Source organism: Alligator mississippiensis, chromosome 16 (genome assembly GCF_030867095.1).
Source record: "Alligator mississippiensis isolate rAllMis1 chromosome 16, rAllMis1, whole genome shotgun sequence".
NCBI classification, from domain to species: Eukaryota; Metazoa; Chordata; order Crocodylia; family Alligatoridae; genus Alligator; species Alligator mississippiensis.
The window spans coordinates 116154-130871 of NC_081839.1; the positions used below are offsets into that span (position 1 = coordinate 116154).

At 57.6% G+C, this 14718-nt stretch overlaps 1 protein-coding gene and 1 long non-coding RNA gene across 3 annotated transcripts; both read right to left on the reverse strand.

Annotated features, from left to right (window-relative positions):
* Positions 1-1663: 1663 nt before the first annotated feature.
* On the reverse strand, positions 1664-10170 carry LOC132246428 (uncharacterized). Its single transcript, XR_009457708.1, has 5 exons — positions 8841-10170; positions 6197-8522; positions 6036-6111; positions 2877-5179; positions 1664-2512 (listed from the first exon to the last, which is right to left on the reverse strand). It is a non-coding gene; the product is annotated as an uncharacterized LOC132246428 (long non-coding RNA).
* Positions 10171-13304: 3134 nt separating this feature from the next.
* LOC132246506 (pre-rRNA-processing protein TSR1 homolog) lies at positions 13305-14370 on the reverse strand. 2 transcript variants are annotated; one of them, XR_009457831.1, is made up of 3 exons: positions 14213-14370; positions 13743-13817; positions 13305-13614 (listed from the first exon to the last, which is right to left on the reverse strand). XR_009457831.1 is itself a non-coding variant. In XM_059719646.1 (3 exons), exons 1-3 carry the CDS (start codon positions 14329-14331, stop codon positions 13436-13438), a joined length of 393 nt encoding a protein of 130 aa, XP_059575629.1. In that variant the 5' UTR covers positions 14332-14361; the 3' UTR covers positions 13305-13435. The 2 variants fall into 2 exon arrangements, 1 of the variants encoding a protein (XP_059575629.1); XM_059719646.1 differs by having other exon boundaries at positions 14193-14361.
* Between the last annotated feature and the right edge of the window lie 348 nt (positions 14371-14718).

Genomic DNA, 14718 nt, shown 5'->3' on the forward strand with positions numbered 1-14718 from the left:
AAACTTATATGAAATAGGTTTTGTCATATTGAATGAAACAGTTTGAATGTTTGTAAAGGTTGCCCATTAGCCAGTTTCAGGAAGAAGATAAGATTTATCTCCTTATCTAGTTCATTGTTTTTGGGACTACGTGCAAAAGGTCCTGACTTCACTTCAAGTCTTAATTTAAATTTCATCTTTAGAAATCTTTTACAAAGAGAGCAAATATCCTGAATTCCAACAGATCAAACCCTGGGGCCTTTTGACCAGGTTGGTAAGAAAAGGGCATTTGCAGTGATATGGAAGTTTCCCAAAGGTAATTTAAAAAGCTCAACAAAGGTAAAAGAATCTGTTGAGGAAGATCCGAGCCCAAATTTGGGGGTAATGACAGATTGAGTAGGAGGAGCCCACTGAGGGCAGCTCACTCAGTAAAAACTGTAACTTACTGTCCCAATTTGGAGGTGACTATACTTGCGGAACAACGAAGGAAAAATGGCAAGTATAGCCCGGGTCAGACCGATCACCTGAACTACCCTCTCCGTGAACATGAATCTCTTAGTTCACGCTGAAGCCGCGGAGCACCTGAAAGGGACTGAAGGCAGGGGACTTAGTCCTATCGCTGCTGAGGCCAGCCTACTGAACTGTATTGCTGAGGCGAGCCCGTTTCATTGAACCGTACTACTGAGGCCAACCCATTAAATCGTACTACTGAGGAATGAAACCATATTTTGGTATTCGGCTTCTCGGAATTCTAGGATTGTGAGCATATTATGAAAAATAATAGTATTGATTCAAATTTAACTTTTAGTTCTAATTGTAGTTGTTTTTGTAACACTAATTCTTATAGTACTGTTTGGGAAGAAAGTGCATTCGGAGCATTGTTTCTGATCTATGTAATTATTGTGTTTTTAATGTTTGTGGTGTTTCTTAAAGCTAAGCAGTCTTATATACGTAGCAAAGAGTTTTAAAATAAAATTGTGTTGTATGAATTAAGTGTGTAATCATTGTGAAATCGTGCAATCAGCTAACTACTCCCCCAGCCAGTGCATCAAAATGAATCAATAACTTGTGTGGGATTTCCTCTATTCCATAACCCACTAGAGACAGGTTTGGCTCCCCCCAAACTCAGCAGCCCCTCAGGGATGACTTAGGTAGAGATGGCTGAAAGCTTACGGCCATCACGTTAAACAGCCACGGGGGACGGTAGCTGGACTTAACTCACGAAAACCCAGAGACGCCAGGGGATCCACACACTCGGTCTCCTTCTTGCAAGGCAACAAGTGCCTCGTCCCGCTGCCGTGACCCAGCCCGCTAGAGAAGCAGCACCCACACCACGCCATCAGAAATAGCAAGACTTGTACTAAAGGCACAGAGAAGAAGGTCTGAAATACCTCAGCTGGAAACACACGAACAAGCTCACAAGTTTCCTGAGCATTTTATTTTTATTGGGACCATGTTTTTCTTTTGAGAAAAGGGGCAGTTGAACTTCAACAGATTATACCCAAGCACCGCACAGTTACTGTGCCTCATTTTTTAGTCCTTCAAATAAATCGAGACTGATTTTCCCACAGCGCATTGACAATTGTAAAGCGATGACTGGGAACCACGTTAGAGTCTTTTACCATTTGTACATCCAACAGGAAATATTTGCATTGAGCAAGTAAGAACACACATCAGATCGGCAGACAGAACGAAAAAGTTTATTCCTTCAGCCAGATCTCAGTAGGAAAGGAAAAGGACCAAATCTTCTCCGCGTAGAAGAGCACCAGCCACAAGGTAGACAGTTTTTAGACCATTTATTGTTGACTGTGCACATCTTAGGCCCACTTGCTTCCTACTGGTTTGACATGGACCATGCCAACTACCTTGAGGATCATTTGGACAGAGGACAAAATCTTTGTCCCCGTGGAGCTGGAGATTAACACTGTCAAACACCCGCAGAGCCTTAATTTACAGACGCAAACAAATTGCACCATAAACAGCCTCAAATTGGCCCTGCAAGCTACAGCCTAAGCAAGCTACAGCCAAGCCACAAACAGAACCGAGCACAAACCTGTGTTCCTACACTAACACCGAGAACCGCTCAACAACCCAACCAAGAACGCCCTACACGCTGCCTTCAGTCACACCTATTCTGATCCACCGCTTCACTGGCAAAGCCAAACCGCCTGCGAAACCCGTGACAGCTGCATATCAATACACACAACTAGCACAACGCCTCAGCCTCCTTGCACACAACCTGCAAAACCCTTGACTGCTGCATATCGATATGCACGACTAGCACAAAGCCTCAACCTCCCTGCACACAATCGGGGCCAACCCAAGACTGAATGCACGGTGCAACTTGAAGCGTGTGGCTGCTTGCTCCTCCTGGGTGTGTGAAAGTGTAGATGCACTCAACAGCCTCCATCTGTCCTTATCTGAGCAGACATTAAGCATTCCCCTTCCTCCTGCCCACCCCGACCCACACTTCTTGTTCCCGAGCTTGCTTCTGCTGGTTCCATTCCTTCTTCTCCAGCTGCCCTTCGGGGACCTGCAAGAGTACACAAAACAGAAGTGGGGTCAGCTAGCAATGAATTGCACACCCCTGTAGAAGGCTGTAGCTCTCAGTGCCCATTGTACACTCGAGCTTGATGTCGTTTAAAACCAAGGGGGATGCGACATACCTCCTGTTAAGTAAATGACAAATACCCCCAGTCTTTACAGAAACTCTCTTACTTTTGCCTCCGGGTTGCCTGGCATGGTTTCCTGCCCCGGTTATCAGTTAACTCCTATTAGTTTGCCGTCTTCTCTGCTTCCCCTTATGGGGGCAGAAAGAAGGAGCGAAATGGGATGTAAGTCAGCACGGTGGAAGATGCGTCTGCAGAACCCAACTTCTCCCCCTCTTTTACCCTTACCTGGACCTGCGGCCGCTGTCCTCTGTCCACGGAGATGGGGGAGGCAGACATCCGGGCCAGCCAGAAGCTGCGTGCGATGGGCCAGGGCTCTGGACAGAACTGCTAGGGCGGCACCGGGAACGGTGACCGCCAACACCAGAAACCCTGCTTACAGGGCGGCGCTCCCGGCACACAGCTGGCTGCTGGGGCATGAAGCCCAGAGAAAACCTGCAAAGACCTGAATGCCAGCTGACAGGTACCTCAGGCGGTCTTGACCAGGGGTCAAAATTGCCCCATTCCTGGAGGACATAAGGGCCACAACTTCAGCCTCGTGTCACTGAAGCCACAGAGCCCAAAGGACTAAACAAAGCCTCCTCCCCCAGGGTCAGAGCGGGTGGGGGGCGCAGCCCTGTTTACAGGGCGCGGGGAGAGGCCCTCTCAACAGTGCCAGGAGCAGCAGAACAGAGGAGCAGAGACCTGGACCCGAGTTACAGGGAGGTCACGATGCCTCGGGGTGCCAGCGCACTGCAACCTTCCCTGTGGCCCGTGGGTATCGTCTCTGGCCAACCTCACCCACTGGAACAAGACCCAGAAAATCAAGGGGACCCGGACCCTGCTTACAGGCTGCAGGCCGGGGCCAGGGGCGCAGGAGGACGGCTGGCCAAGTGCCAGGGCACTTGTCTCCAGGGACTCGGGTACGGGATACAGAGCCTGCCCCCAGGACGGATGGCAGGAAGTCTTCGTGTGAGCTACCAAGTGGGCAAAGGACCGTGCTGGCCACCCAAGAGGGGCCCAAGACCCGTACCCTGAGAGACAGGGAGGTCACTGGGGGGGGTGGCCTAATGCTCCCCGAAGCCAGAAGTCACAGAAATCTATGCCGGTGCTTAACCCCCTAGGTGAGGAGGTGGAAGAATAAGGCTATGTGGACACATCTCGCCCCTTTCCAGCACTGGGAAGAAAATAAAGTACGCTGCAGCGATTTTAACAACAAAAAGAAAATAACAAACGCTTTCATTCCCAGGCGCTCCTCTCTCTCGCTCGCCACACTCTGACAAGGAAGAGTGTTCCCAGGCCGGAAAGCAGCTCCGTGCTGCAAACTGCTTGTCCTCGAGCCTTACCCTGCAAAATCCTCCTCCACTCCCAGGAGGCAAGACGGCTAAGACCGGCACCCTCCTTACAGGGTACGGCCCGCCTGGCCAGCCAGATCGCCCATAGGCGAGGCCTTCCTTACAGGGAGGGCCCTCAGCCTGCCGAAGGACAGAGCTGTCCCCAAAAGGCACATGGAGACCTGGACCCTGCTTACAGGGTGGTCCACAGCTCTGCAGAACCTAGCCCTCCACCAAGAGACACGGGACTCGCACCCTCCTTACAGGGCACGGCCCGTCTGGCCAGCCAGACTGCCCCACAAGGTTCAAAAGGGACATGCCCAGAGCCCTGCTTACAGGGCGGGCCAACAGCCAGCCAAAGGACAGAGCTGTCCCCAAAAGCACACTGAGACCTGGACCCTGCTTACAGGGTGGTCCACAGCTCTGCAGACCCTGGCCGTCCTACAGGATGCCTGGGACTCGCCCCCTCGTTACAGGGTGGCCCAGGGGTCTGGATTTGGAGTACCAGGCACAGATGCAGGATGAAGGACAGATGCCTGGACTCAGAGAACGGTGAGGAGACCACAGATTTCAACCCAGCCACGGGAAGGTCATCAGGCTCTGGGATGTGAAGAGTTTGCTGTCACTCCACGAGACCCGGCTCCTGTCTGCAAGGCCCTCCTGCTGCACAACGCGGCAGACTGCGCCGTGTCTCTCAGCCCAGCGGAAGGCGGCTATGCCCACCCTGCTTACAGGGGCACCTCTCCGGCTGGCTGGCTATGGCAGGGGACTTGGACTCCCAATTACGGGATGTCCAGCGCTACACATGGTCAAATTGCCTGTTGTTCTCACGTGTTAGGAGGCAGCACGCACCCCGCGTACAGGAGGCTGCACCATTGGCAGCCAGCTGGCCCGGACCCCGATTACAGGGCGGCTGCGATGCGCAAGACCACCAACCAGATCCACGGCCTTTAGAAGAGGCGGCGGTGACACACGCCTTGCTTACAGGGTTGTCCACCTTCCACCCGACTGCTGCAGAAGTGCAACGGCTTCAAGGGCTGAGACCCATTTCTGAGTTACAGAGAGCTCGCCCAAAGGCTCACACATGCAAAAAGTGGCTAATACATGACTGAGACCTGAAGGCAGGGAGATCATTCTGTCCAGAGTCCCTTCCCTTCGCACCCCGTTTTGCTGGCTTTTTGCCCGTCATGGCTTGCCTGCGGCTTCTCCTTCCGACACCTGCAAAAACAAAGAAGAAAAATCTAAGCACCCAGCTCCCACAAAAATTCAGGGAGACACAGCCCGGGCGTAAGGCATGGAGCGAGAGACTGGGACAGGAAGATGTAACGTCTCCCTGTTTGGTCCTTCCCTGTAACCCCCGTTGATCCATCTTCTGTTTGACAGAGAGAGAAGCAGAAACCTCTTTGTTCAGCTTCCAAACACTGGGTCAGTAGGAAATGGAAAGCCATGGGCCACGAGCCTACAGACCCAACTTGTGCCATGGCACAAGACAGCAGCACAAGGCACCTGCAATCCTACTGACAGGACGGCGCCCCCCCACCCCAATCGCTGGCTTCTGTGGCACAAAGTCAACCGAACAACGGTTGCTCAGGTGGTGCAGTTCAAGAAAGCAAGCAGCCGCACACCTGGAGGACAACGGGCACAAACTACAGCTTTCCTGACAGAGAAGTCAGAGCCCTCAAAGGACCCAATAAAGGTTCCAAAGCTCCGTGCTCAGCTGGGCGATGTAACGCAAGCCCAGATAACAGCAGCGAGCGGGCGAGGAAGCATCTGCTCACCTGCAGCTGGAACAGACTTGAACCCGAGTGACAGCACGCTCACAACGTCCACTGTCCTAAAGAGCTCCCCGTCTTGGAAAGGGAAGGGGGAGAGGACATACCTCTGGTTTACCGGATCCTCGCTACTCCACCGAAAACTTATCCACGTATGACCACATCAGGAGCTAGGACACAAATCCTGCTTAGAAGGAAGTGCCAGCGATCCAGCCGTCTGAGGCCCACTGATACCAAGGTCTACAGCTTGGTGATGGAACCAAAAAACATTTTAAAAAGTCACCACATCAAAACTCCCTTACCTTTGCTGGGCTGGCATGGTTTTCTTCCCTCCTTGTAAGTGGATTCCTGCTGGTCTGCCGTTTTCTCTGCTTGAGCCTGTAATAAACAGAGACAGAGACCGCATTTAACTCACCACCTCGGAGAATGGGTCTGTGGGCCGCAACTTGTCTCCCTCTCTTACCTGGACCTGCGGCCGCTGTCCTCTGTCCGCGGAGATGGGGGAGGCAGACATCCGGGCCAGCCAGAAGCTGCGTGCGATGGGCCAGGGCTCTGGACAGAACTGCTAGGGCGGCACCACGAGCGGTGACCGCCAACACCAGAAACCCTGCTTACAGGGCGGCGCTCCCGGCACACAGCTGGCTGCTGGGGCATGAAGCCCAGAGAAAACCTGCAAAGACCTGAATGCCAGCTGACAGGTACCTCAGGCGGTCTTGACCAGGGGTCAAAATTGCCCCATTCCTGGAGGACATAAGGGCCACAACTTCAGCCTCGTGTCACTGAAGCCACAGAGCCCAAAGGACTAAACAAAGCCTCCTCCCCCAGGGTCAGAGCGGGTGGGGGGCACAGCCCTGTTTACAGGGCGCGGGGAGAGGCCCTCTCAACAGTGCCAGGAGCAGCAGAACAGAGGAGCAGAGACCTGGACCCGAGTTACAGGGAGGTCACGATGCCTCGGGGTGCCAGCGCACTGCAACCTTCCCTGTGGCCCGTGGGTATCGTCTCTGGCCAACCTCACCCACTGGAACAAGACCCAGAAAATCAAGGGGACCCGGACCCTGCTTACAGGCTGCAAGCCGGGGCCAGGGGCGCAGGAGGACGGCTGGCCAAGTGCCAGGGCACTTGTCTCCAGGGACTCGGGTACGGGATACAGAGCCTGCCCCCAGGACGGATGGCAGGAAGTCTTCGTGTGAGCTACCAAGTGGGCAAAGGACCGTGTTGGCCACCCAAGAGGGGCCCAAGACCCGTACCCTGAGAGACAGGGAGGTCACTGGGGGGGGTGGCCTAATGCTCCCCGAAGCCAGAAGTCACAGAAATCTATGCCGGTGCTTAACCCCCTAGGTGAGGAGGTGGAAGAATAAGGCTATGTGGACACATCTCGCCCCTTTCCAGCACTGGGAAGAAAATAAAGTACGCTGCAGCGATTTTAACAACAAAAAGAAAATAACAAACGCTTTCATTCCCAGGCGCTCCTCTCTCTCGCTCGCCACACTCTGACAAGGAAGAGTGTTCCCAGGCCGGAAAGCAGCTCCGTGCTGCAAACTGCTTGTCCTCGAGCCTTACCCTGCAAAATCCTCCTCCACTCCCAGGAGGCAAGACGGCTAAGACCGGCACCCTCCTTACAGGGTATGGCCCGCCTGGCCAGCCAGATCGCCCATAGGCGAGGCCTTCCTTACAGGGAGGGCCCTCAGCCTGCCGAAGGACAGAGCTGTCCCCAAAAGGCACATGGAGACCTGGACCCTGCTTACAGGGTGGTCCACGGCTCTGCAGAACCTAGCCCTCCACCAAGAGACACGGGACTCGCACCCTCCTTACAGGGCCCGGCCCGTCTGACCAGCCAGACTGCCCACAAGGTTCAAAAGGGACATGCCCAGAGCCCTGCTTACAGGGCGGGCCCTCAGGCTAGCCAAAGGAAAGATCTCTCACCAAAGGCACATGGATGCCCAGACCCTGCTTACAGGGTGGTCCACTGCTTTGCATAACCTAGTCCTCCACCAAGAGACGCGGGACTCACACCCTCGTTACAGGGCAGTCCAGGGGTCCGGACATGGAGTACCAGGCACTGATGCAGGACAAGGGACAGATGCCTGGACACAGGGAAAGGTGGAGGAGGCCACAGGCTTCAACCCAGCCACGGGAGGGTCATCAGGCTCCGGGGTCTAAAAAGTTTGCTGTCACCAACGAGACCCGGCTCCTGTCTGCAAGGCTGTCCTGCTGCACAATGCGGCAGGCTGCTCCGTCTCTCTCCAGCCAGCGGTAGGTGGCTATGCCCACCCTGCTTACAGGGGCACCTCTCCCAACTGGCTAGCAATAGCAATGGACTCGGACTCCGAATTACGGGATGTCCAGCGCTACACACGTTCATATCGCCTGTCCTCGCATGTTAGGAGGCAGCACTCACCCCGCTTATAGGAGGCTGCAGCATTGGCAGTCATGTTTGGCAGCTGGCCTGCACCCCGATTACAGGGCGGCTGCTCCGCACAAGACCACCAGCCAGATCCATGGATTTACAAACGAGGTAGCGGTGACACACACCTTGCTTACAGGGTTGTCCACCTTCCACCTGACTGCTACAGAAGTGTAACAGCTTCAAGGGCAGAGATCCATCTCTGAGTTACAGAGAGCTCGCCCAAAGGCTCACGCAGCCAAAATTTGGCTGAGACATGATTGAGACCTAAAGGCAGGGAGGTCACTCTGTCCAGAGTCCCTTTCCTTCTCACCCTGTTTCTCTGCCTGGCTTTTCTCCTACCTCGCCTCTTCCCCGCTGCTTCTCCTTCTGGTTCTCCCGAGGCCTGCAAGAACAGAGACCGAGACCGGCTGTAAGCGAACAGAGCCAGAGTACACATCCAGCAGCTTGAACTTCTAATACACTTACCATCCTCCAGAAACCTGCAACTTTCCCCGTAACCCATGGGCAATGCCTCTGGCCAACCTCACAGCGTAGCCTCAGATGAGCAGTAATAAAGCCAGGAAACCTGGACCCCCCCTCCCAGACCAGGGACACAGGAAATCCCACCATCCCAAGCCCCCGAGGCTCATGAATCCCCGGGGTGTACCACTCAGTGGTGGAGCCCAAGGAGCAGACACTTTCTGTGTCAAAATTCTCTTACCTGTGCCTCCTGTTAGGCTGGCCTCGTTTTCCGCCTTCCCGGTCAGCTCGCTCCGACCCATCTGCCATCTTGTCTGCTTGTCCTTCTGGGGATGACGTGCAGACCCCCAAAGGGGACCTGCTTTGCAGGATTCGGGGCTGCAGCCTCAGGTGGCCAGGCCAGTCTCCAACACTCGACTCCCGGAGAGCCAAGTCAAGCGACATCTGCCACCAATCCCTTTCAGCAAGGGATTCAGTATCCTGGGTGGCCAGCCCGGAGGCCCTCAGCACGCAGTGGTTGCAAGGGAACCACTGCAGAAATGAAAGGGGGCAGCGGGCGGGGAAACTTGGATGTGAAAGAACAGGACAGGAGAGAAGAGAAACAGCGCAGAGGGGGAGCAGGAACTTGGAGGTGAAAGGCACCAGGCACCAAGAAGGTGCCTGGCAGATCAATTTTATTTGTCCATTAAATAGCAGGCCAGCTCACACCTGCTTTTGTGTTGTCTTCTCTGCTGGTTGTCTTTGGCGGCACCCCGTGTGCTCGTGCTTCCCCATGGGATGGCCTTGAGAGGGCACAAGCCCCCTCAAGTGACCACCAGTGCTTGACCGCCCACAGAGCTAGGCAGCACCACACCGTAGCTTGGGCTTGGGGGTGTGAAAAGGCTGTCAGTGCTTGACCCGTTTGCGAGCAGGGCAGCACCACACCGCAGCTCGGCAAGATGACCCCGAGAGCAGACAGCGGCGACCTCCAGGCCTTTGCCCACTGCAGCCCCAAGTGACGCCTTAAGGAGGGGCCGCGGGCCAAGCCCTAGGGACCTGGCCCGCGGCCCCCCCCGAAAGGCCTTAAGTGAGAACTACAGGGGTTCAGACCAGACCCACTGCCAACCCGAACGGTAACTTAAGGGAGGACAGCGGGGGCCTACGGACCTGGCCGCTGCCCCCCGCAAATGACACCATCAGGGAGGACTGCGGGGGCCCTCCGGCCCTCCCCACTGCGGACCCCAGTGACGTCTTAAGGGAGGACCGCGGGCAGAGACAAACCGCCCCTGCCCACCGCTCCCCCAAATGATGCCTCAAGGGGGCAGCGGAGCTGGCTACGGACCTGAGCCTCCGCCCCCCGAATGACAGCCTTAAGGGAAAGCTGCGGCCGAGGCCGGGGACCTCGCCCACTGCCCCCCAAATGGCATCTTAAGGGAAGGAACGGAAACCTGCAAGCCCAGCCGCTGCCCACCCCGCGGGTCACCGGTGCTTGACAAGGACTACGAGCCACGCAGCACCCACGTGGCTCGGGACGTCGCTCCCCACAGCCTGACACACCCCCGGGCCTGCAGAGGGGCCGTAGGTCCCCAACTGCAGCCCCCCCCACGTCCCCCCGACGCTCCAGCACAGAGGGTGCAAGGAGCTCTACGGCTGGGCCTCACCTCCCCGGGGCGCCGCCTCTTCAGGGCTCTTCTGGGGTTACCGCTCCCCCCCGCTGGCCAGCTCTACCAGCTCTTCTCCGCCCTTCTCCTCCTGCCCCGGCGGGGAAGGCGCCGCTGCCTCTTCAGGGCGCTTCCGGGGTTACCGCTCCCCCCCGCTGGCCAGCTCTACCAGCTCTTCTCAGCCCCGCTCCCCTGCCGCAGCACGGACCCGCCGCTCCCGCCTCTTCAGGGCGCTTCTGGGGTTACCGCTCCCCCCCGCTGGCCAGCTCTACCAGCTCTTCTCTGCCCGCCGCCGTCGTCCGCGCGCGCGGCACGCGGCCTTTTATCGCTGCTGGAGGCCCCGCCCCCGATGGCGGACCAATAGGAAAGCTCGAGGGGGTCACTTCCCCCCTCAGCGCCACTTTGCCACCTTGTCTCTAAGGCAGGGCGCGCAAGCCTTCCTCCTGCCGTCTCCTGATTGGCGGGGAGGGAAACGCCTCCGCCAATCGGCGGGCGCCATCCGGCTCAAGCCTCCCAGCGCGCCGCCACGTGCTCCGTTCGGCGGGGACAGGCCTCGTGCCGGGCCCCTCGGGCGTGGGGGCAGGGCGCCACCCGCGCGGGGCCTTGTCCCTGCAACAGGGCGGGCGGGCGGGCGGGGGGGGCTCGTAGCGCGGCGGGGCGGGGCGGGGCGGGGCGGGGCGGGGCGGGAGGAGCAGGCGAGACGAGCCCTCGTGCGGGCGGGATGGGTCGTGTGGAGACAGCAGGGCGTGGACTAGATGACCGCGCGCGAGACCCCTGCCCTTCAGCCCACCCCGGGAATGACGCGGGAGCGGGCTGAGGAAAGGACCGGGCTGTCCCCGAGGCGCTGGGATCCAGTCACGTTCCCGCCAACCGCCCGGCCTGGCCCCGCCCCTTCCCCTCAGCGCCGAGGGTGCGCGGGCGGGAAACGCAGCCTGAGCCCCCCCCCCCGCGGCGCCATGTTACCAGCGCCCGCTCTCCCCGCAGTGCCACACTCCTCCACACCACCTCCCCCCGCTCCGGCCAGGGCCGGGCACACCACACCCAGCACCCGACCCTCACACATTTCCACACCCACTTCCTTCAGGAGCCCACAACGGCTCCACTTTCCACAGAAAAAAATCCGCTCAACATGACTGAGTCCCCACCTCGCACACCTGGCCGCGAAAACACTCCCGAACAGCGCACGGTGCTGCGCGTGGAAAGAAGTCGCCACCTCGCCACACGCTTTGTGTCTCACCACACCATTTTCCACAGAAGTGTCGCCGTATCTCCACAGACTTGCACAAGGGGGGGGGAAGCCATAATCCAGTTTCTCACAGAAATATCATACTTCCCCCCAAAAGTTGACAAATCACCACAAACAAATCACCACAGCGGTCCTCACAAAACCCTCGCCGCAGTCCCAGTCCCCGAAGCGTCACACCATCTTCCCACTGAGGACAGACTTTTTTGTGGGGATTTTTGTTGGTTAGAAATGGGGCAAGTTGCCAGGCCCCGGGCTTTTGTCTCCCCTCTGCCAGCAAGGGGGCAGGGAACATCTCCAGCCTCCAGCCGCGCGTCGCTGAGGGGCTGCCGTCCCCGAGACTCGGGCGAGGGGCACGCCTGTCCCGGAGCCGCACGGCCCGCGATGGAGCCGAGGGCTGCGGGGCCAGGGCCGTTGTGAGGGGAGCCGAGCTGAAAGAGGCCTGAGGGCTCTTTTGGGGGAGAGCAGGCAGGCCGCGGGGCACAAGGAGCTGAGGGTTGGGACGGGACGGGGGGCATCGACAGAAGTGGGGGGTTTGTGCGAGGAGGGCAGGACTGGAGCAGTGCGGGCTGAGGCAGGAGTGAGGGGCACCACTGAAAAAATGAGGTCCCGAGGGTTGGGAGCGAGGGACACCGGTGAGACAGGGGGGGCTGTGGGCCGCGAGTGAGGGGCGCCACTGGAAAACACGGGGGCTGAAGCACAGACGGGCACTCCTGGCTTCTCCAGAGCACAGGCTTTGAGACCAGACGTGCGAGCGTTTGCTGCCGAGCACTGCAACGCAGACGTCTGCTGCCGGTCAAAGCTGAGCAGGGAACAAACCCCCAACCACCGTCGCAGGCGGCATCCAAACCCGCATTGGAGCCCACGCCAGCAGGGAGCTCGCGGATGACACGCTGACCATCTCGGTGCCCTGCGAGCAGCGTGGAAGGATCTTGCCTGGTGCCCCCAGCCTCACGTTAGCAGAGGTGGTTTGCGCCTGCCCGGGGCAATTCAGAGGAGAGCGAGAGCCAACCCCGACACTGAACCCCTAACTCAAAGTGGGGAGTGGGCACCGGCTGTCGGGGTAATCAGTCATTTGTCTGTCTGCCCTGCAGGAGGCGCCACAGCTGGTGCGGGAGGGGATGAAGCTGCTGACTGAGCCCACGGCCGGCCGGGGTAGGGGTGGCAGCTGTGCTCTCCCCGGGATCCCAGCAGATGCACCGGAGATGAGGGACATCTGCATCGTGCTGCGTGGAGGGAATGTGGACCTGGGCTCCCTGGCCTGGCTCATCGGAGCTTGGGGCAAAGAAGCTGCAGGAAACGAGTGGCCTGTGGAGCCACCTACCCCAGGGAGGGGACACAGGGCCCGGGCATTTCTGCGCTGTTGCTCTTTGTACCAGGGAAGCTCCAGCTACTCGTAAACCAGAGGCCACTCAGCACAAAAGGGCCTGGCTTTTGAGGAAGCAGGGGGAGCTCTTCCCTGCAGGGCGTGCACAACCTGTAATGCCGCAGCCCTGCTCTGCCCTGTCCGTCCAAAGTAGGCCAAAGCCGGGGACGGAGCCAGAGAGCTCTGGCAGCCAGGCCCGTGCACAGCCCATGCCCACAGAGCTTGGAGACCAGCCAGCTCCCCTACAATGAGAGCCTGGGCTCCGGCCGGATAGAGCCAGCTGGGGCTCCTTCCTAACGTATCAAGAAAACAGGAGGACGCACAGGTGTCCTGGTGCAATCTGTGGGGTTTCAAACTTCCCAAGGAGAGAGCAAGCACAGCCTGCAAAGTCCAGAAGCTGCCACACCTGAGAACACAACAGCCACCTCCCAAAAATAAGCCAAGCACTAGGACCTCTGTAGGCTGCACCGTATATTTGCCACTGAAATAGATACAACGGAGGCTGCAGCAGCGTGGGAAGGCACTACGCTAACACACGCCTGCACCCAGGAGACTCCTCGGGAATCCTGGACGCGGGTTCCGAAGAGCTACTCCGTGTCCACCTCTGGCACGGGGGCAGGCTCCTCGTTTCTCACCCACGCCACCGGCTCTGGCACATACGGGTCATACGTCCACTTGGGAAAGACGCGTTTGTACAGGTTCATCAGCACCGTGTCCTGGGACTTCAGCTGTCCATCAAAGTGGCACTTCATGTGGCCATGGGTCCCTAGGCAAAGGGAGCAAGCAGGGCTGTGGGCAGCTCTCCCAGGTCAGGGAGGGGTTTGCTGGGCGTGAGCGGGTCCAGCCCACACCATGGAAGGAAAGCAGAGCAACCCACCTCCAAGCTTCCCTTACCTAGTGGCTCCTCGATGTGTCCCCTGCGGCCCCATTTTGTTCTCAGCTCAACGGGCTTAAACCACAGCACATCCTCTGTAGATCGAAGACAAGATGCATGCGAGACAGGCCAGGCCGCGGGTATATGCTGCCCATCTGGCTAGCTCGAGCTGTCACCCTACAGCAGCTATGGGTACAGAGTGCACACCAGGCTTCCCGCTGCACACTGACCATGGCTGCAGCAGGGATGGGCATGTTTGAAGTGCAAAAGCCTGCCAGCAGGCAGTGGGGGGAGACTACGGGACTGCCTGGGACATGCCAACATGAGCGGGACAGACCACCCCGACCTCTAGCCCTGCAGCACAGGGTTTCAGAGGCCCAGCTGTCTGCAATCATGAACTGGACTTCCCTGTGGAAGCTGCAGGGCTCCCAGGCGCACGGACTGCCCTGCCCCACCTGTGAGTACCGTACCTCTGTTAAAGAACACGTACCGCACGACTGCCGTCTTGCTGAAAATTATGAAGGGGTGACCGCTGAGCACCAGCCTCTTGATGATGAGCCTGTCTGGGTCCACTGCCAGCAAAGAGCCTGTGGCCAGGAGGTCGTGCATCCCTGCCCCAGGCAGAGGTGTTAGACAATCTGCACATACATGGAGCTGGAAATATAGAGAGTTACATATATTTAGAGCTGGGGTGGAAATATATAGACAGGTAGACATATAAAGCTGGAGATATTGAGCGCTGCAGTTATTCAAAGCTGGAGCTATACAGAGTCCTGGATACAGGACTCCTCTATACAGGAGTTGGAGATATTCCGAGGTGAAGATATTAATAGCTGGAGATATTCAGAGCTGGAAATATAGATAGACGGAAATATTTAGACCTGGAGATATTCAGAGCTGGAGATATTCACAGAGGTAGATACATACAGATGTAGATATATGAAGATAGAGCTATACAGAGCTGAAGATAAACTGACCTGGACACATATATACAGG